This window comes from Corythoichthys intestinalis, chromosome 21, assembly GCF_030265065.1.
Source record: "Corythoichthys intestinalis isolate RoL2023-P3 chromosome 21, ASM3026506v1, whole genome shotgun sequence".
Classification (NCBI taxonomy): domain Eukaryota; kingdom Metazoa; phylum Chordata; class Actinopteri; order Syngnathiformes; family Syngnathidae; genus Corythoichthys; species Corythoichthys intestinalis.
Window position 1 is genome coordinate 38,763,688 of NC_080415.1, and position 20,600 is coordinate 38,784,287.

General features: G+C 40.5%; 2 protein-coding genes across 4 annotated transcripts in view; one reads left to right on the forward strand and one right to left on the reverse strand.

The window, feature by feature from the left end:
* The window catches only part of itgb4 (integrin, beta 4), a 58,426-nt gene extending 54,352 nt beyond the window's left edge, over positions 1 to 4,074 (forward strand). For 2 of the 3 annotated variants that reach the window (XM_057826281.1, XM_057826280.1), the window contains one exon: positions 413 to 4,073. In XM_057826281.1, the coding sequence (XP_057682264.1) occupies positions 413 to 543 (131 nt within the window). In that variant the 3' untranslated portion in view covers positions 544 to 4,073. Of the gene's footprint in view, positions 1 to 412 lie in introns of all 3 variants that reach the window. The other variant, XM_057826282.1, reaches the window with a different exon arrangement.
* On the reverse strand, positions 3,575 to 20,484 carry zgc:194990 (uncharacterized protein LOC568410 homolog). The gene is made up of 10 exons (XM_057826289.1): positions 20,367 to 20,484; positions 17,251 to 17,385; positions 17,083 to 17,184; positions 16,892 to 16,999; positions 13,074 to 13,232; positions 12,814 to 12,954; positions 12,591 to 12,642; positions 9,422 to 9,448; positions 9,299 to 9,325; positions 3,575 to 9,032 (listed from the first exon to the last, which is right to left on the reverse strand). Exons 2-10 carry the CDS (start codon positions 17,311 to 17,313, stop codon positions 8,473 to 8,475), a joined length of 1,239 nt encoding a protein of 412 aa, XP_057682272.1. The 5' UTR covers positions 17,314 to 17,385; positions 20,367 to 20,484; the 3' UTR covers positions 3,575 to 8,472.
* Between the last annotated feature and the right edge of the window lie 116 nt (positions 20,485 to 20,600).

Genomic DNA, 20,600 nt, shown 5'->3' on the forward strand with positions numbered 1-20,600 from the left:
AATCCGTTTGAAGTGGGAGGGATGGCAGCGAATGAACATTCGTTCATTCGCTGCCACCCTCCCACTTCGAATGGATCGGACGTCAACTCGTGATGAACTCATTCAAGATTCCCGTCATATGAACCATTGTATTTAATATTTGTGCCCTTCACACAAATATTAAATAATGATGGCTCACTTACTGATTTTCCCCCATCTGTCATTGTTTGCATACTATCCTCATTATAATATTAAAACCTATAAATGTTTAGGTGGTTTTAGTTAAAGCACACACTGTTTTTACATCTGTGTGATTTTGACAAAGATCACATTTGATGGTGATTTTAGGCAGAAATGTGAGAAATTCCAAAAGGTTCAGGTTCTTTTTTTTTTTTTAGCAACAACCTATTTGACTTCTTCTGTCCTCAAACAGATGGAATGATGTCGACCACGCAGCTTACAGAAAGCAGCGGCATGATTACACGCCAAGTCACCAAGGAAGTGGTCCAGAGGAGCGTCATGGGCGGTACCACTGTCACCAAAAAAATGTTTTACGACTCCTAAAGTCAAGACCCAGATTTTCCCTTTTGCGTGCTACTAGCCCAGATATTGGAGATTCTCTTTTAAAAAGAGTCAGAGAGCTCATGTACAGTCTGTATTCATAATATATGGGAGATTGTGGTACCAAAACAAACAACAACAAAAAAAAACTAAACGTACACTCGAGTGGTCAAACAAAGGTGAGAAAGATGTTTCGTCACGTCTGTTACAAACTTTGACCACTTGCCCTTTCAGATTCATCTTCTCTTTCCATTACTCGTCTGTTTTTGTCTGGTAAACAACATGTGCACGCAGTGTATTTAAAGCAGGCAGGTAATCTGACTGCGCTTAATCCCGAATGACACCACGCCCTTGCGACACTGTTTTGTATGGATATTATTTACGGATAATGTCACGTTAACATATTTACAAATAGTGTTGCACCGATACGGCACTAAAGAGGGAGGGAAAAAACACAAGTCACACCGGATGTACTGCCAAACAGTGTGTTTCCTTTATACACTGCCTGACAGCCAGCTAACATTGAATGCACTTCCATAAACCCCAAGGCTTGGTCTTTTCTTGCTTTTATGGGAAGACACTTGTCTTAATATTGTGAAACTACAACACAAAAAACGTACACAAGTTCAACACTCAATATACAACAAACTGCACAATACACTTATATACACACCTTTTATAGCCTACGGATAACACACTTGCTTGAGCTACTAGTTTTGAGCATTGTCTGGCTTCTATAATACAACAACAACAACTTAAAAAGTTTTCTACATATGCATATGACCCTTCACCACAGAGATATACATCCACTGCGCATCAATAGGTTATTCGAAAAGCAAAATACTTACAGACATTATTTCCGAGGCGGAAACGTAACAGAAAGCATTCACTAGTGTCAATGCTACCGCTAGGCACCGCACTGTGTAATTGAATGAGCTTGTGAGCCAAACTGTGACAAAAAAAATAGATGCAGCGAATTATTCTGACCGGCAGGTGGCAGCAATGCCCCGCAAATGGTCAACTGATTTCCCATACTGGTGTGTAAAGCCAGCACACCTGAGTAGAAATTGAAAATTTGACAAAAACGCATGTGCGAAGACGTTCCTCTAGCTGTTGACAGCTAGCTTTTAGCTCACAATTAGCTTTTTGGTTTTGTTTTCTTCATTTCAGTAAGATTTTGCCAGTCCCTTACAAGTTTGTCGTCAACTACAAACTTTCTTTCTGAGGCTCGATTACCATTTCTGGCAGGATCAGGGCCGGACCAGGCCATTTGGGGGCCCTAAGCAAAAAAATGCAAAAGGGCCCATATTTTTGGCCCACCATTTCGTCACAGAGTACTGTGAAACCCATACATGCAATCCAACCCATAAATCCATATTTTGCATATTAATCAGATTTTGTTGCACTGCATACTTCAAACTTCTCACCCCAAATGATTGTCAGTACTTACAGTAGATAGCGCCAAACCTTTTTCTAAAAGAGGAAAGAAAGAAGTTAAGGTAGAACTTTTATTTTTTTAAGCCTGTAATCAAGTATCAAAACTCACAAAAGTCAAATAAAGCAAACTGCAGTCGACAAAATAGAATATAAATTAAACAATTGCCAGATTGGGGGCCCCCTAGTGGTCAGGGGCCATAAGCAGCTGCATAGTCTGCGTGTAGGCTGGGCCGGCCCTGGGCAGGATATTTTACTACTTGCAGCTTGTCATCTGCAGAATATGATTTTCGTTTCAGTGCCATTTTGTCCTGCCCTTCTCAGTTCTTTTTATAAATTACCGCCAAATCGGGGGCGTCGCTAGGTTTAGAGAACAGAGGGGGCTTAGCCCCCAGGAGATGCGCAGGATGTAAGTGAACGTAGCGTACAAGCACAAAACTTCACAAACAGCTAACAAAGACTGATAATTTATCATTATTATTATTATTATTATTGCTGTTGTTTCAGTCTATTTTTTTTACACAGTACAACAACAACAAAAAAGCCTACAGTTGCTAGTTACTTGGTAGATGGAAGCATCAAAGATTGCGTTTGCTTTTAAGGACAGCAAAATCGTTCTATCACTCTGCTCTGACCCCCTACAGGTCAATAAAGGTGGTGGAGTGATTATTATTAGTGTATTATGATGACTATCCACTGATGATAATCATATGTGAATGAGCACAGCTCCTGTATTCATATTTGCGCAAAGTGAGAAACACAACTGATACTCCAGAAGGAAGTCACCCCAAAGATAATGGTAATAAGAGTGCACAATTAACTCGATAAACAACCAGGACCTTCACAATGCATTTCAGACTGACTAGCTGGCAGCAGTTTAGTAGCAGCGTTATTTTAGAGCTGGGATGTAACTTTTGACCGCAAAACAAACAAACAAAGGTAAGACATGCGCAAAGATTGTCTGTAGTGTGCAAACCAGGTTTTTATTTGTCAAACACAGAGCAGTTGGTCCATATATCTGCTCGATATATCGGCCGGCCGATATATCGGTCAACCTCCAATGATAGCATTATTTTACATTGGAGTATGCAATAATTTAATCTATAAAGGAAAAAAAAAAATCCAAAACATGTGGTATCGGCATCGCCCAATATCACATAGCTGTGTATCGGCGCAACACTATAATTACAAAACCACACATTCTTTTGAGAACTAATTTTATTGCAAGTGATTTCAGCCCAAAGCTTCATGATTTGCCACAAGTGTTTTTATTTTGAACGACAAAGCAAATTATGGCAAACTAAAGAAGTCTTGTGCTTGCAATTAAACAAGTGCCAAATATAGTCTGTTCTTAAAGCAACATCCGCTGTATTTACTCCTTTCTACAAATGATTTGATAAAGTGTATTTGGTTTCACATTTTCTAAGATGTTTTATACTCGATATATGATATATATAGTACCTAATACTACTGATGTTTTTGTTGAAAAGCATTAAGCAGAATTCTATTTAGGACTATAAGGTTGTATTTGCTTTAGTGCACAAATATAGTCAAATTGTACGGCATCGTCGTGATATATTTCTGCTTTTGCGAAAAGAAAATTTGATGTGTTGGGTTTGACATGAATAAAATGACAGATTTATAAAAAAAAATTTTTTTTAAGTATCAAAATTTTAAGATGTGCTTGCCATTGTAATTTTCTGTATGTAAGATTTGTTGCACTTAATAAAGATACAAAACAATTTGTGGTATTAGCGCTATTTATTGACATGATAGGGAAAAGGCATTGATAAAAAAATACAAGCAAGGAAATCCACATTACAAGAAATTGTGTGTACATGCAAGTCGTCTGCTTTTTTTTTCCTTCCAAGGAAGCTTTACAATGAAGCACTACGTATGACACGTTTGTGTTTTTGCCTTTACTCAGCATGTTTCTCATGCGCTAAGTACCAAAGAAAGAAAATGAAATCCACCTTTAAAAAATATCCCTTGACAAAAAACTTTCACACTCTCTTCAACTGTACAAAAAGCGATTTAGCTGAAAACAAACAGGTGCTGTAAAATTCTGTTTATCCATTGGACAATTTAGGCCCAATTTTATTTATTTCTGTATTTGAAAGATCACATAATAAATGAGTTAAGGATGTGTGACTCTTTCCCTTCTTGCTATTCATACAGATTTAAATTAGGGCTGTCAAAATTATCGCGTTAACGGGCGGTAATTAATAATCATGTTAAAATATTTGACGCAACTAACGCACATGCCCCGCTCAAACAGATTAAAATGACAGCAGAGTGAAATGTCCACTTGTTAATTGTGTTTTTGGAGTTTTGTCGCCCTCTGCTGGCGCTTGGGTGTGGCTGATTTTATAGGCTTCAGCACCCATCAGCCATGAACCATTGTGTAATTATTGACATCAACAATGGCGGGCTACTAGTATATTTTTTGATTGAAAATTTTACAAATTTTATTAAAACATTAGGAGGGGTTTTAATATAAAATAACTTGTACTAACATTTATATTTTAAGAACTACAAATCTTTCTATCTATGGATAGCTTTAACAGAATGTTAATAATGATAATGCCATCTTGTTGATTTATTGTCATAATAAAGAAATACAGTACTTATGTACTGTATGTTGAATGTATATATCCTTATGTCTGATCTTTCCATTCCAATAATACTTTACAGAAAAATATGGCATATTTTATAGATGGTTTTGAATTGCAATTAATTACGATTAATTAATTTTTAATCTGTAATTAACTCGATTAAAAATGTTAATCGTTTGACAGCCCTAATTTAAATTTACAGATTTGAAGGAAGGGGTTTTCCTCTATTATTTGGTGGAAAACAACTTTTTGGGAAACAAAAATAGTATTTTTGGCACATTTTGGAACTAACTAGAAGTAAATTGAGGAGTTTTATTTGTAAGTAGTGCTTTGCCACCACCTTGTGGCATCTACAGGCAATTACATATTATTTGATTAAAAAAGTGTTAAAGTGCCTGCGACAGGATTAAACAAAAAGTCTTAAATAGCATTATTTTGTGAATTATAATCATATTTTGAGCCGATTCGACTATATACAACAATTTGGCAAAGCGCAGATGACGAGAAATTAGTCTTTTAATCTATCGTTTAGCCACGCCTACCATTATAGGGCTCTAGCGTCCCCAACAGGAGGACGACGTCGGCAGGGTCATGGTTTCATCTGATTTAGAATTTGGCCCATTGAGGGGGAATTATTCAGAACGAGGAAAATGCGACAAAGAGAGCCACAAAATGTCATTGTTTCAGTCTCTCTACTCCAACATTTTTACAGGATATTCTTTTTTTCGAAGTATTTGTATATAAATAAATGGTATGGTCATGACAAATAACAGTCTTGAGCTAAATGGTATATGAAATATTAAAAATGCATTTATTCAGTATGACATGGCAAAATTACTCCATATTGGTCAAAACTTTCCACTTCTTGCACCTCCCAAACTATACATTATGCCACCGGAGTTAGTCTGGCTTTTGTCATTTCCCTGCCCCCGGCATCGGAGCGCGTACACAAACCAGGGGGTGTGACAGCTAGCCAACATGCTAACCCGAACAGAGTTATGTTTCAAAGTCTATTCTCGGCTTTCCAAGCGAAAACTCACTCAAAACTACCCGGAATCATGTCACACGACGGCAGGGTTGTCGATTGTCTTCCCCGTTCGGCAACCTGCCCGACGGCGAGCAAGTTGCTGCTCATCCCATGCTTCAGGCAAGAGATCATGTTTGCCGTGGAAGCAGCCGGAGAATTACCGCGGGAGAAACTGGCCGACGTCGGAGGAGCGCATAGCTGCCACATGGTCAACACGAATATGGCGTAAATTAATACTTAACTACACAAGACAAAAACAGTGAGAGAGCAGTTGTTGTGCAGCTAACATGGCAGGATTTATCTGAGGACAACTTTTCTACATGTCATGATCAAACGTACGTAAATATTCCTTTATTTAAAGAAAGTTTGTAGTGTTTACTTTATAACCGCTTTATTCACGGCCATTTTTAATACAAAGTTGCAATTTTTGATCGAGTGGAATATTTCACATAACACCAGGCACACAAAGAGGGCAATAAGCCGAGTAGAGTGCTCTGGGAATGTACGACAAGCCGCCTGTCGTTGACTGAGCGGCATTCTCAGTGGACAAGGAGCATGTCAGCCACAAAATGCAAGCCACCTCCATATTGAAACGTGTGCCATGATCCCAGTATTTGATATAATACAAAACACGATGTTTACTCACTTCCTCGTGAGTCCAATGGTCACACAGTACTAGAGCTTGTTTTGGCCAATATCCACCGCCAGATGGGAACCAAAAAGGCTCACACGCCTTTCCCCGGTGCAGCAACAATTTTCTGCAGCTGTTTGGGTGGCGTGATGCGAAAAACAAACAAATTAATCCGCAAAATTTGCTGAATCTGCAGTCCATCTGCATGCTGTATTGTGAGATGCTGACCCGGGTGACGTCACATTCGCATTCGTCCTAAACCTGAGGCTGGAGCCGGAAGTAACTCATTTTCATGGCACGGGATTAAAAAAAATTGAATGTTTAAAACGATCGCTTCCACACACATCCAAGCGGTCCATTTCATTCAGGAGAATAAAACACAGCGTGAAATATGAAATAAGCATGCTTTTTGCTGTCATACACACTTTAAGCCAGGGGCCGGGAACCTTTTTGACTGAGAGAGCCGAAAAAAACAACATATTGTAAAATGTGATTCTACAAGAGCTAAACCTTAAGGCCTTTTCACTCTAGTGAAGAGCCATCCACTACAAGCGCAAAATGGGAGGAGCCACGTAGCCTGACGTAGACACTGTCAGGAAGTGAAAAGCAGCAAGTATATTTACTATAGTCCCAAGCGCTAATGTGTTTATTTTTCATTGTTGCACAAGAAAACAGCCCCTTTTTCCTATTTCAAGGAGTAGGGGGCATTATAATAGACGAGTAAAGAGTTTTAGTTGTTTCGGTGAGAAGGTGAATACCGTAATTTTCGCACTATAAGCCGCACCTGACTATAAGCCGCCACCCACCAAATGTGACACGGAAACGGCATTTTTTCATAGATAAGCCGCACAGCAATATAAGCCACAGCTGTCCTCACTGTATTATGGGATATTTAGACCAAAAGATATCAAATGGTAGCACTTTATTTAACAACCGGCATCATACGACTGTCATAAGACCAAATGAACCACCATGAAGCTTTGAATCAATTGGCTGCAAAGCTTCATTGCTTCAATAAGCTTCATTTGGCCATTACTGCTCCCTTGGGGGAGACATTCAACCTCTGCTGCCACCTGCTGTCAACCCGGTTGCTGTCCAACATGCCTCTTAGCATGTATTGCAGTGCTCCAGATGAAAATAACAATCAAAATTCATGTTATGAGCTAATTATTTATAACTGTTACTGTTCCAGTTGTTTCATTTATTCCTAGTTGTACTATTTGGTGACACACTATTTGACAGTGGTGCCATAAAACTGTCATTACACAATCATAATCATGACATGACACTGTCACAAGCATTAGTGAATGTTTATAACAGATGTCATTCGTGTTATCCGGCAAATGATCTCACTTTTGAATGGATGCAAAAGATCCGAGCTGGATATAAATGGCGTTATTAACATAACTTGTCGAATGACACTTGACATCTGTTATAAGCATTGATTAATGCCCATGATAGTGTCATGTCATAATTATGACAGTCATATGACGCTGCTGTTTAATAAAGTGTTCCCAAATACCATAACTAGCAATTAATGAAATAACTGGAACAGTAACTGAATAGAAAAATGGCATAGAACATGAATTTTGATTGGTGTTTACATTGTTGGCGCTGCAATGCATGCTAGGAGGCATGTGTTACCTATTAACCCGAATAAATCAACAAATAAGCCGCACTGGACAATAAGCCGCAAGATTCAAAATGAAGGAAAAAAGTAGCGGCTCATAGTCCGAAAATTACGGTAGTTTTTTTTTTGTTTGTTCGAGAACTACATTTCCACACAAACGCACCATTTATCTTAGCAAGGAGAGGTATGAGAGTCATTTTTCGAGCGTCACAGTGGTCACGAAAGCGCATTTATCAAGGTTTCGTCGGCCGTGGTTTGCGTGTATGTCCTCCGAAACAGTTTAATAGCGCAGATGTAAGTATGCCTACCCCTCCGCTATTGGATGCGTTGTTGACGTCAGCGCAGCACGGCTCTATTTTGGGCGCAAATTCATTTAAACTTGCCGGCTGCCCCCCGCTCACTTTTGCCGAGAATTCCACTCCCGCATACACAATGAATGGGTTGCCGCTGAACCCTTCACACTAGGCTGCCGGTAGTATAAAACAGCCTTTACACTGTATTGAATCCGCGAGGATTTCTTTCACTACAATATATCAAGAGGTGATCGGCTCACTTTAAAGTCCCGTGTTCCAAATCCACGGCACATGCTAGTAGTTCAGTTCCAAAGGCACGGCCCGGGACAGAGGCAGCGTTGTTTAATCCCTGCTGGCCTGATGGCCAGATCCTTCAGTACCTCCACCGTCCCAAATACGGGGACCAGCTCCTCCGTGAACTTGTCGTTAAATGTGTAAACATGGGAGCGCTTGTCGACGTCGTAGAACGACAACTGGCCCTGCTCGTAGTCCAGGTATATGCCCACTTTTGTGGGCGCCAGGCTCTGAGGAAGCAAAGTGACGGGCACGGTCAAAGCTTTCAGATCTTTGCCCCTCTCCAAGCGGAGGGTCAGGTAGCCCGAGTCCGTGTTGAGAGAACGGAAACCGCGCCTCACGGCGGATGCCTTGGCTACGCCCAGCCGCCAGTCCCGCCGGCCCACCTCCACCTCCCAGTAGTGACGTCCCGAGACGAAGCCCCGGCGACCGGCGGCGCACCACCAGCCGTCGAAGCGGCCGTCGGCGCACGGGACGTCGCGCCGCTCCGGGCCGCATCGCATGCTCTTTTCGTCGACGGAGATTAAAAGTTCCGGGTTGGCCGATTCCGGGTCCAGCGTCACGTCCTCTGTAGCGTGACAAAACCACGACTGTTTAACAGATTGTCCGTGAAGGTGCAAAAAGAAAATAAACAGTGTATATTTTTCAGTTAGAAAATGTCTTGTCTTTCCTTTTTAACAGCTCCACCGTCAAATATGTTAGCTTGATTTCCTGACCTGACTTGCTGTATTGCCATATTGTTAGATAATCGAGAGCCTTGTATCAAAAATCGTATCGTATTGGGAGGTATCCCCACCCCTACTCAATATTAGAGAACTGGAAAAGACTACACACCAGAGGCCTCACAGATCCAGTTCCACACTGTGAAGAAAAAAGACAAAGAGTGAGATTTTGATATAATTTATGATTGGGTTCCAATAAAGTTGAGTTTCACACTTATCTATAGCTTGATCTTACCACCATGGGGGATGTAGTGGACAGCATCTGAAAAAAAAAAACACGTGATTTCGGTTTCATATATCAAACGTCAACCTGCTTCATTGTGTTACATTCTAACCAGGGGCAGAGCTTAGGAGGTTGCTGGGAAAACAGCGGCAACCATTGCCCTGGCCTCTAGGGGGCCTGGTATGTGAGCGGAAAAGGGGCGTGGTCGGGCAAGGGGAGGGTCAAACGGAAAGGTGAGATGATGCACAGAACTTGAATATAGTTATCCCTTGTTTTTCACAGTTAATGGCGACTAGAACCTGCCATGATAAATGAAAAACCGCAAAGTAGCGCCCCCTCCCAAAAAAAAAAAAAAAAAAATTGGGTGTGTGTGTTCAATATATTTATTCAGATTTAAATGCTATCCTCATTAAAATGTGAAAACCTATCAATGTTTTAGTTAAAGCAGGCACTGTATTTTCATCTGTGTGATTTTGACAAAGATCATATCAGATTTGATGATTATTTTATGCAGAAATGTGACAAATTCCAAAAGGTTCAGATACTTTTTCATACATTGTATATGTACATATATACAGTGGGGCAAATAAGTATTTAGTCAACCAGTAATTGTGCAAGTTCTCCCACTTGAAAATATTAGAGAGGCCTGTAATTGTCAACAGGGGTAAACCTCAACCATGAGAGACAGAATGTGGGGAAAAAAAACAGAAAATCACATTGTTTGATTTTTAAAGAATTTATTTCCAAATCATGGTGGAAAATAAGTATTTGGTCTATACAAAAAGTTAATCCCAATACTTTGTTATGTACCCTTTGTTGGCAATATGGAGCCCAAACGTTTATTGTAACTCTTCACAAGCTTTTCACACACTGTTGCTGGTATTTTGGCCCCATGCAGATCTCCTCTAGAGCAGTGATGTTTTGGGGCTGTCGTTGGGCAACACGGACTTTCAACTCCCTCTGCAGATTTTCTATGAGGTTGAGACCTGGAGACTGGCTAAGCCACTCCAGGACCTTGAAATGCTTCTTACGAAGCCACTCCTTTGTTGCCCTGGCTGTGTGTTTGGGATCATTGTCATGCTGAAAGACCCAGCCACGTCTCATCTTCAATGCCCTTGCTGATGGAGGGAAATTTTCACTCAAAATCTCTTGATACATGGCCCTATTCATTCTTTGCTTACAAAGATCAGTCGTCCTGGTCCCTTTGCAGAAATACAGTCCCAAAGCATGATGTTTCCACCCCTATGCTTCACAGTATGTATGGTGCAATTCAGTATTCTTTTTCCTCCAAACAAGAGAACCTGTGTTTCTACCAAAAAGTTCTATTTTGGTTTCATCTGACCATAACACATTCTCCCCTTCCTCTTCTGGATCATCCAAATGCTCTCTAGCGAACCTACTTTCTTCAGCAGGGGGACACGTCTGGCAGTACAGGATTTGAGTCCCTGGCGGCGCATTGTGTTACTGTGTTACTGCCTTTGTTACTGTGGTCCCAGCTCTCTGTAGGTCATTCACTAGGTCCCCCCGTGTGGTCCTGGGATTTTTGCTCCCCGTTCTTGTTATCATTTTGACGCCACGGGGTGAGTAGAGAGTTGAAAGTCCGTGTTGCCCAAGATCTGCATGGAGGAATGGGCCAAAATACTAGCAACAGTGTGTGAAAAGCTTGTGAAGAGTTACAGAAAACGTTTGGCCTCCGTTATTGCCAACAAAGGGTACATAACAAAGTATTGAGATGAACTTTTGGTGTAGACCAAATACTTATTTTCCACCATGATTTGCAAATAAATTCTTTAACAATCAAACAATGCAATTTTCTGTTTGTTTTTCCATATTCTGTCTCTCATGGTTGAGGTTTACCCATGTTGACAATTACAAGCCTCTGTAATATTTTCAAGTGGGAGAACTTGCACAATTAGTGGTTGACTAAATACTTATTTGCCCCGCTGTATGTTGGTTGGGGATTACTGGTCTAGAGGGTCCTGCTAAAATTTTTTCCACTAGTAGCCCCACACGTCACCACTGATTCTAACTCATTATACATCTTAACATATTATAAACCTTGGAGAAATGACTCCTTCTAAGCATTATTTACATCTCTGCCCACCTTCCCAGTCATGTACTTCAATGGCAGCCGATGAGTTACAAAATAAATTGTTTAACCTTTTCCTTTGACTTGTAGAAAAAAACTGTGGTTACTAGTGCTGCAACGATTAATCGATTAACTCGAGTATTCGATTAGAAAAAAAAGATTTGAATTAAATTTTGCTGCTTCGGGTATTCGTTTAATTATAGTGGCGGTGCAATGGTTTATTTTGAAAGTGTTTGCATTTAGTTTTATTGATTTGGGTGGACACACTGCCCTCTAGTCTGCCTCATTTCACATGGCGGAATCCAGCTGCTCCATGTTAAGACCAACATTAGCCAAGTTTTTGTTTGAGCTAATGTTTTTTCTAATGCATTCGTAATTTAGATTATTGGTATATTCAGCCGTTTTTATTTTTTTGGGCGGTAATATATGTCTGAACCATTTGTTAAGAGCACTGTAAAAAAAAAAAGTGTTTTATAGCATTTAAGCTAGCGGACTTTTGCTATGTAAGTTAGCCATTGTTCTTTTGTTGTACATAGATCCTTATTTATTTTTTACACCGTTTAGGGCTCAGCTCAGGTATTTTAATTTTTCATGTTGCTTATCCAATTACTCAATTGTTCGAACTAACTAGTTCATCGATTAATCGACAACTAAAATAATCGATAGCTGCAGCCCTAGTGTCAACAATTTACATCGAAAATAAAGACGATTGACTGAAAATTGTTCAATATTAGATGAAATGTCTTCTTTTCTCATGTATATTTATAATTGCTCTCTACCTAAAAAAATGTTTTATCCGATTACTCGATTAATCGATAGAATTTTCAGTCGAATACTCGATTACTAAAATATTCGATAGCTGCAGCCCTAGTGGTTACTATAATTTTATATCATTGATATTTTTCATTTCTCCATGTTTCAGCTTCATTTTATTAGCTACTATGCAAGTCACATTTACATGACATGCAATCTTAAGATTTTCCCAACAAAACCGACCGTATGCCGTGATTGTTTGCTAACTACAAATTGACTAGGTTTGCAATTATGTCCGTGCTTCTGTGATTGGTTGGATGCCTGGGTGGCGCACCTCACCTATGTTCTGGTTCCTCTGCTTTCTGACCAGCCATTCCTTGGTCACGTCCTCCTAAACGCACGCAATGGAAAGACAAACCAGAGCACATGAAAATATAAGATTATATAAATGCAATTAAAAATTTAAATTGTGCTTTGAACGTCAATGTTGAGTTTGTCACTAAAAATGTGGGTGTGACGTTGTCTTCTGATTAAAGAAAAAAAAACAAAAAAGAGCACAGACCTTGACAGGCCTGTCCGAGTTCAGCACTGCCAGTATCACAAGCTCCACGGCGAGGAGCAAGTTAGGTAGATGTCCCCTCTTCCACTGGAACTCCAGGTCGTCCAGCATCATGAGCACCGGCTCACCCGGCCAGATGCTGGCCTACGAGAAGAACATTCATTAGAGGCTTTCTCATGGTGAAGACGATGACCGTCAAGGGCAGGGTTTATGCTAATCATCTTTATCAGACTGGGTCACGTATTAGTCAAGGCCACTCTTACCTGAGGCCTGTTTTTCATTTCTCGCGTCCAATCCATGATGATCCTCTTGTGAGGCCCCATTTCACACTCTCCCCCGGCTTCGAGGATACAAAGGAGGTGACCCCTCCAATCCAACTTCTCCGGCTTGTGGTACTGATCGTCAGACAGGTTGATTTTTGGCTGCGGAGCAAAGTGTCTTTTTTTTAAAGAGATCCTCTATTTTTAAGACAAGTCATTCTTAAAAGATGAATGTTAGTATGAGTTATAATAATTTGATATTAAAACCCCTCTTAATGTTTTTGTTTTAATAAAGTTTGTAAAATTATTTTAAGTGATAGGTCGCCATTCTTGTTACGTCGCGTGCGTGACGTCACCGGCCCCGTTGCGGAAATTCCAGAGTGTCACTCATTAGCTTTCCCAACGTGTCGTCAGTTCTACCCTTCCTATTTGAACCAGATCTGAAAAGTGAAGAGCAGGACAGCACTGCCGGTCGTTCACAAGACAAGCTTCAGGGAAAAATGCGTGCAGCAAATACCTGATAAGACAAAAGTTGGGCAAAACTGGTGATGCACTCGCTGCAAGTGACTCAATGGCAACAGAGCGAGAGAGTGCTGTTGGGAACTCCGGTTGGGAGCGAGAGTGTATGCTGTTGGGAACTCCGGTTTTATTAGCAGATATTCAAGGTAAGCATATTGCGTTTTCAAACTTATCCCAATATAATTATTTAGATTGTTAGCATCCAGAGCTGTGGCGTACAGTTAAGGCCAAAGAGCAATTTTGTAATCCGTGTCTTGTAAATTGTAACGCGTGGTATCTAGGATATGTGTATAAAAGTACCAAAAAGGGGAGAAGCGTCCACTTATGCACATTTATTCACAAAAAATATTTCCACCTTGACCACACTTCACTCGGGAGCTCAGCAGTATGCAAACACGCGTTCCCTGACGAACTCCAACATTGTTGTAAGGTCCACGTCAGAGTCACTGTCGTCACTGTAGCGTGCCATAGCGCTTTGATTATTTAGTATGATTTGGGGGAAAACTCCCACGAAGAATAGTCAACAAAAAAGATAGCAATAGTAATCCTAATCCGCGTTTTTTTACTCACTCGAAGATCCAGGAATTAGACCGATCCCATGGCAATGTTGCAGCCTTGATCAGGCAGTCGATACCACAAAATAGACTGATGCGAAAAGCCGCTGTTGGACCGACAAATCAAAAAAATGGACAGATCCGAAACCAACATCGCAGACACGGTGGGACTGTCGGATCCAGAAAATAGACGGATCCCTTACTTGACTGAGGATCCAGGAAAAATGTTCGGGCGCCAGTTGTAATGCGTGGTGGGTAGGATACGTCCATACAGGGACCGAAAAGGGGGAGAAGCTTCCACTTATGCACATTTATTCACTAAAAATAATAATTCCACCTTGACCACTATCTTCACTCCCCTTGTTTCCATTTGACTCGAAATTGCATCCAAAAGCAGCACATCGTGGCATTTTACTTTGCGAGTTTAGGCAGCAATAAGCAATTGTTGAACACGCTACACATTTGGAAAAAACCCAATGACGTCATCACTGCGAGCCTGCAAACCATGGCGCCAACTAATGGTCAAAATATGGACTAAATATTATAAAATCTTGCCATTGATTTAACATTTTATGTGTTTCTAACAACATATTTCAGTACAAGAGAACAATTGTGGTTTATTAGAGCCTACATGTATTTAAGTTAGGATCACTTTAAACCACCACTTAAAGGAACACTCGGTAACTTTTCAACTTTAATCAAATATTTACATAACATTTGTGATAATATGTCGACTGACAACTAGTTGAATGACACCTCTTTTAAATCTTGAGGGAGTCTGAATCACTTTCACTGCCACTAATTAACTTTGAGGGTGGCAGGAACCCTGCCACACAAAAAAACTACAAATGTGCCGACTGCTTTAGGGCATACGTCACTTCCCCCTATCCCGGGGCTCGGCAACCCGTGTTTTGAGAGCCACATGCGGCTCTTTAGCGCTGCTCTAGTGGCTCCCTGGAGCATTTCCAAAAATGTTCGAAAATGGAAAAAGATGGTTGAGGGAAATATATTTTTTTGTTTTGACAAAAATGACACAAACATTCCTAATGTTTTCCAATGCTGTAAAAATGTGTAGAATAAATATTAAATATCAACATTTCTGTCAAATTAACAGAACGTGACCTGATATCAACAGGACATGTCCCAGAAATATCCCCAAATCAACATGAAGTGCCCTGATATCAAGAGAACAAAAATTCCTGGACAGTAAGGGGAATAAAAGTTATATATAGAATTTGGCAAAAATGTACGGTTCCCCCAAAATTCGCCCAAAACTGTCTCATTCATTTCTAATGGGATGCCATTGACAGCCGTGTACGTCGAAATTGCCCATTCATTTTCAATGGCAGGAAAACATAGGTTCTCTTGATTTTTGACCATTCACTATTACAGCCCATTGACATTTTGTCACCTGATATCAACAGGAGATGTCCTCGAAATGTCTCCAAATCAACATGAAGTGCCCTGATATCAAGAGAACAAAAATTCCTGGACAGTAAGGGGCATGAAAGTTGTATACAGAATTTGGCAAAAATGTACGGTTCCCCCAAAATTCGCCCAAAACTGTCTCATTCATTTCTAATGGGATGCCATTGACAGCCGTGTACGTCGAAATTGCCCATTCATTTTCAATGGCAGGAAAACATAGGTTCTCTTGATTTTTGACCATTCACTATTACAGCCCATTGACATTTTGTCACCTGATATCAACAGGAGATGTCCTCGAAATGTCTCCAAATCAACATGAAGTGCCCTGATATCAAGAGAACAAAAATTCCTGGACAGTAAGGGGCATGAAAGTTGTATACAGAATTTGGCAAAAATGTACGGTTCCCCCAAAATTCGCCCAAAACTGTCTCATTCATTTCTAATGGGATGCCATTAACAGCCGTGTACGTTGAAATTGCCCATTCATTTTCAATGGCAGGAAAACATAGGTTCTCTTGATTTTTGACCATTCACTATTACAGCCCATTGACATTTTGTGACCTAATATCAATAGGACGTGTTCCCCAAATCAACAGGAAGTGACCTCATTTCAAGAGAACAAAAATTCCTGGGCAGTAAGAGGCATAAAAGTTGTATACAGAATTTGGCAAAAATGTACGCTTCCCCCAAAATTGTCCTATTCATTTCTAATGGGATGCCATTGACAGCCATGTACGTCCAAATTTCCCATTCATTTTCAATGGCATGAAAAATAGGTTCTTTTGTTTTTGACCATTTACCCTTACAGCCCATTGACATTTTGTGACCTGATATCAACAGAACATGTCCCCCAAATGTCCCCAAATTAACAAGAAGTGACCTGATATCAACAGGACATGTCCCCGAAATGTCCCAAAATCAACAGAAAGTGCCCTGAAATGAAGAGAACAAAAATTTCAGGACAGTAAGGGGCATAAAATTTGTGTACAGAATTTGGCAAATATGCACGGTTCCCCAAAAATTTGCCCAAAACTGTTTGCCCATTGACAGCTGTGTACGTTCAAATTTCCTATTCGTTTTCAAAGGCTGGAAAACATAGGATCTTTTGATTTTCAACCATTTACCATTACAGCCCATTGACATTTTGTAACCTGATATCAATAGGACGTGTCCCCGAAATGTCCCTAAATCAACAGAAAGTGACCTAATAGATCTGTATCTACCAAAGCAAAGCCCCATAGTAATTTCTCCAGAAATTGCAGATTCTGATTTCTGTTGTTTTTCCCTTTGAGTCTCCATTAACTTTCTATCCCGGTGTACCTGTACTTTTTTCTCCAGCACAGCAGCCCACTCGACAATGAAATCCCGACACAAAGCGGCCGGCCAGACGTCCTCGCCGGCCCATATATGCTGCAGAATATTGGACCTCTAGAATAAAAAAGCCAGCACAGAACATCAGACATCATAACTAGGAAGGCCATTTCAGAATTCTGGAAGTGCAAAGTTGACACCTGGCAAATTTTGCCGAGTTCTCTGGCCAGCTCCATGATAAATAATTGACTTTCCAACAGCAGCGGCTCTTTTTTTTCCAGCTTCACTCTCTTGCGGGACTCCTGCAGCCAAGAAAGAGCAAATGAAAGCGGATTTGGCTCCCGTTCAGCGTAAATTCCCACCCTTACCTTCAGTCGGTTCTTGAGCTTTTTGGCCGGTTCAATTAAAAACTGGAGGCATTCCTTCATCATTCTGGCAGCTTTAGTCCTGCAGAGTGATCATAAAAAGCCGGAGGGGACCGGAGAGGGCTGACTCGGCCCTGCCTGCGCACAAATCAATGCGACGTAATTCAGAAGAGTAAAGTGAGTGAGAGCGGAGCGCTAGAGTGAACTTTTAGTAGGCACATTATCAGTGATATGGAGAGGATAGAAGAGGACTCCACTCCCACTATTATCCTATAAGCATGGGCAAGCCACAGTAAAAATAACACGGTTTTAGGACATGTGGGTGGCGTTTAAAAATAAGAAAAAAAGTGATGTTGCTGCTGTTTTGAAAGATGTAGAAGAGGACCTTTATGGGAGTGCAGCAATTCTCATCGATTGCCATTTTAAAAAACCCTTGTTTCCTGAATTTACATTTTACAAATGTAGGTAAAAAAAAAGTGTCAGGGAATACTGAAGTAAATGAAATACAGTCGTATGAAAAAGTATCTGAACCTTTTGGAATTTCTCACATTTCTGCACAAAATCACCATCAAATGTGATCTGATCGTTGTCAAAATCACACAGATGAAAAAAAAAAAACTGTGTCTGCTTTAAGACATGGGTAGACGTCCGATGGCAGCGAATGAGCCCTCCCACTTCAAACGGATCGGACATCTATGGTGGTGACTTTATGGGTCAGTTCCTGTTGATTTTGAGGCATATACGGTAGTGTGAAAAAGTATCGGAACCTTTTGGGATTTCTCACATTCCTGCACAAAATCAAATGTGATCTGATATTAGTGAAAATCACACAGATGAAAAAAAACAGTCAGCTTTAGGACATGGGTAGGGAGGGTGGGAGGTCTGATATTTGTCAAAATCACACAGATGAAAAAAAAAGTGTCTGCTTTAGGTTTACCCATGTCCTAAAGCTGACTGTTTTTTTCATCTGTGTGATTTTCACTAATATCAGAGCACATTTGATTTTGATTTTGTGCAGAAATGTGAGAAATTCCAAAAGGTTCCGATACTTTTTCACACTACCGTACATGCCTCAAAATCAACAGGAACTGACCCATAAAGTCACCACCATAGATGTCCGATCCGTTTGAAGTGGATCGAGGGCTCATTCGCTGCCATCGCTGCCATCGGACGTCTACCCATGTCTTCAAGCAGACAGTTTTTTTTTTCATCTGTGTGATTTTGACAACGATCAGATCACATTTGATGGTGATTTTGTGGAGAAATGTGAGAAATTCCAAAAGGTTCAGATACTTTTTCACACCACCGTATATATATTCAAAATCAACAGGAACTGATCCATAAATTCCCCAGAATCCGCAGCAAATGACCTGAAATGGCCCCAAATTCAACTTTGACCACCATAGATGTCCGATCCGTTTAAAGTGGGAGGGTGGCAGCGAATGAACAAACGTTCATTCGCTGCCACGCTCCCTACCCATGTCCTAAAGCAATTTTTTTCATCTGTGTGATTTTGACTAATATCAGATCACATTTGATTTTGATTTTGTGCAGAAATTCCAAAAGTTTCCGATACTTTTTCACACCACTGTAAATGCCCCAAAATCAACAGGAACCGTCCCATAAATTCCCCAGAATCAGCAGCAAATGACCTGAAATGACCCCAAATTAAATTTTGACCACCGTAGACAGCGAACGAACGTTCATTCGCTGCCACCCTCTCACTTCAAACGGACCAGACGTCTACCCATGTCCTAAAGCAGACTTTTTTTCATCTGTCTGATTTTGATTAATATAAGATCACATTTGATTTTGATTTTGTGCAGAAATGTGAGAAATTCCAAAAGGTTCCGATACTTTTTCACACCACTGCAAATGCCTCAAAATCAACAGGAACGACCCATAAATTCCCCAGAATCAGCAGCAAATGACCTGAAATGACCCCAAATTAAATTTTGACCACCTTGGACGGCGAATGAACTTCATTCGCTGCCATCCCTCCCACTTCAAACGGATCAGACATCTACCCATGTCCTAAAGCAGACTGTTTTTTTTTCATCTGTGAGATTTTGACTAATATCAGATCACATTTGATTTTGATTTTGTGCAGAAATGTAATTCGAAAAGGTTCCCGATACTTTTTCACACCACTGTAAATGCCCCAAAATCAACAGGAACCGACCAGTAAATTCCCCAGAATCAGCAGCAAATGACCTGAAATGACCCCAAACTAAACTTTGACCACCACAGACGTCCGATCCATTTGAACGTTCGTTCATTCGCTGCCATCCCTCCCACTTCAAACGGATCAGACGTCTACCCATGTCCTAAACCAGACACTGTTTTCTCATCTGTTTGATTTTGACTAATATCACATCACATTTGATTTTGTGCAGAAATGTAATTCCAAAAGGTTCCGATACTTTTTCACACCACTGCAAATGCCCCAAAATTAACAGGAACCGACCCATAAATTCCCCAGAATTAGCAGCAAATGACCTGAAATGACCCAAAATTAAATTTTGACCACCATAGACGGCGAATGAACTTCATTTGCTGCCATCCCTCCCACTTCAAACGGATCGGCCGTCTACCCATGTCCTAAAGCAGACACTGTTTTTTCATCTGTGTGATTTTGACAAAGATCAGATCACATTTGATGGTGATTTTACGCAGAAATGTGAGAATTCCAAAAGGTTCAAATACTTTTTCATCCCAATGCAAGCAAAAAATAACATATGGTTTTAGGACAAGTGGTTGGCATTTAAAAATAAATAAAAAACGATGTTGCTGCCGTTTTCACAATGAGTAATAACTTTTTCGTGTGCGTGTGTTTGTTTTGCAGGTTCTAACAAATGAGCTGTGAACAGGCAAGGACCTGAAAGATTAGAGGAAATCCAGGATTAGCACTCGTGCGTTGTTGCTGGAGCAAACCAGGTAACCTACGAGTGACTTTCATATTTCTATACAAAACCTCAAATCAGCGAGCGCCGACGACGTTATCGCAACAACATGCGCAACTGCTGTTAATATGTACATCAAGCTTAAAAAAAATAACAAAGGCATTGAAAGAAACTCAAATGAACATAAATGTGAAGTTTGCATTTTTATGTACTGACCTTGGAGAAAAAGAGAGCGCGAAAAATGTCCGTTCGTCAGAATTTTGCGCTAATGTTTAAATTTAGCGCATCCTGAGGACGAGATCCGATGAGCACTTGGTACTGCGACAAGAGCGACTGAGCACTTTCTCTTTATCCGTCTTGCTTGGTCGACGTTGGGATGCAGGTTGGCATAATAGCCGCTAAAGGGCGCTATATCTACACAAAAGCACTTTTTTTTTTTTTTGGTTTTTA

Coding starts and splice junctions, on each gene's coding strand:
- zgc:194990 (XM_057826289.1), bottom strand. CDS start 17,313: ATGATGAAGGAATGCCTCCAGTTTTTAATTGAACCGGCCAAAAAGCTC. Junction 9,326..9,421: donor CCACTACATCCCCCATGGTG/GTAAGATCAAGC, acceptor TTTTCTTCACAG/TGTGGAACTGGATCTGTGAG. Junction 9,033..9,298: donor CTGGATCTGTGAGGCCTCTG/GTGTGTAGTCTT, acceptor GTCACGCTACAG/AGGACGTGACGCTGGACCCG.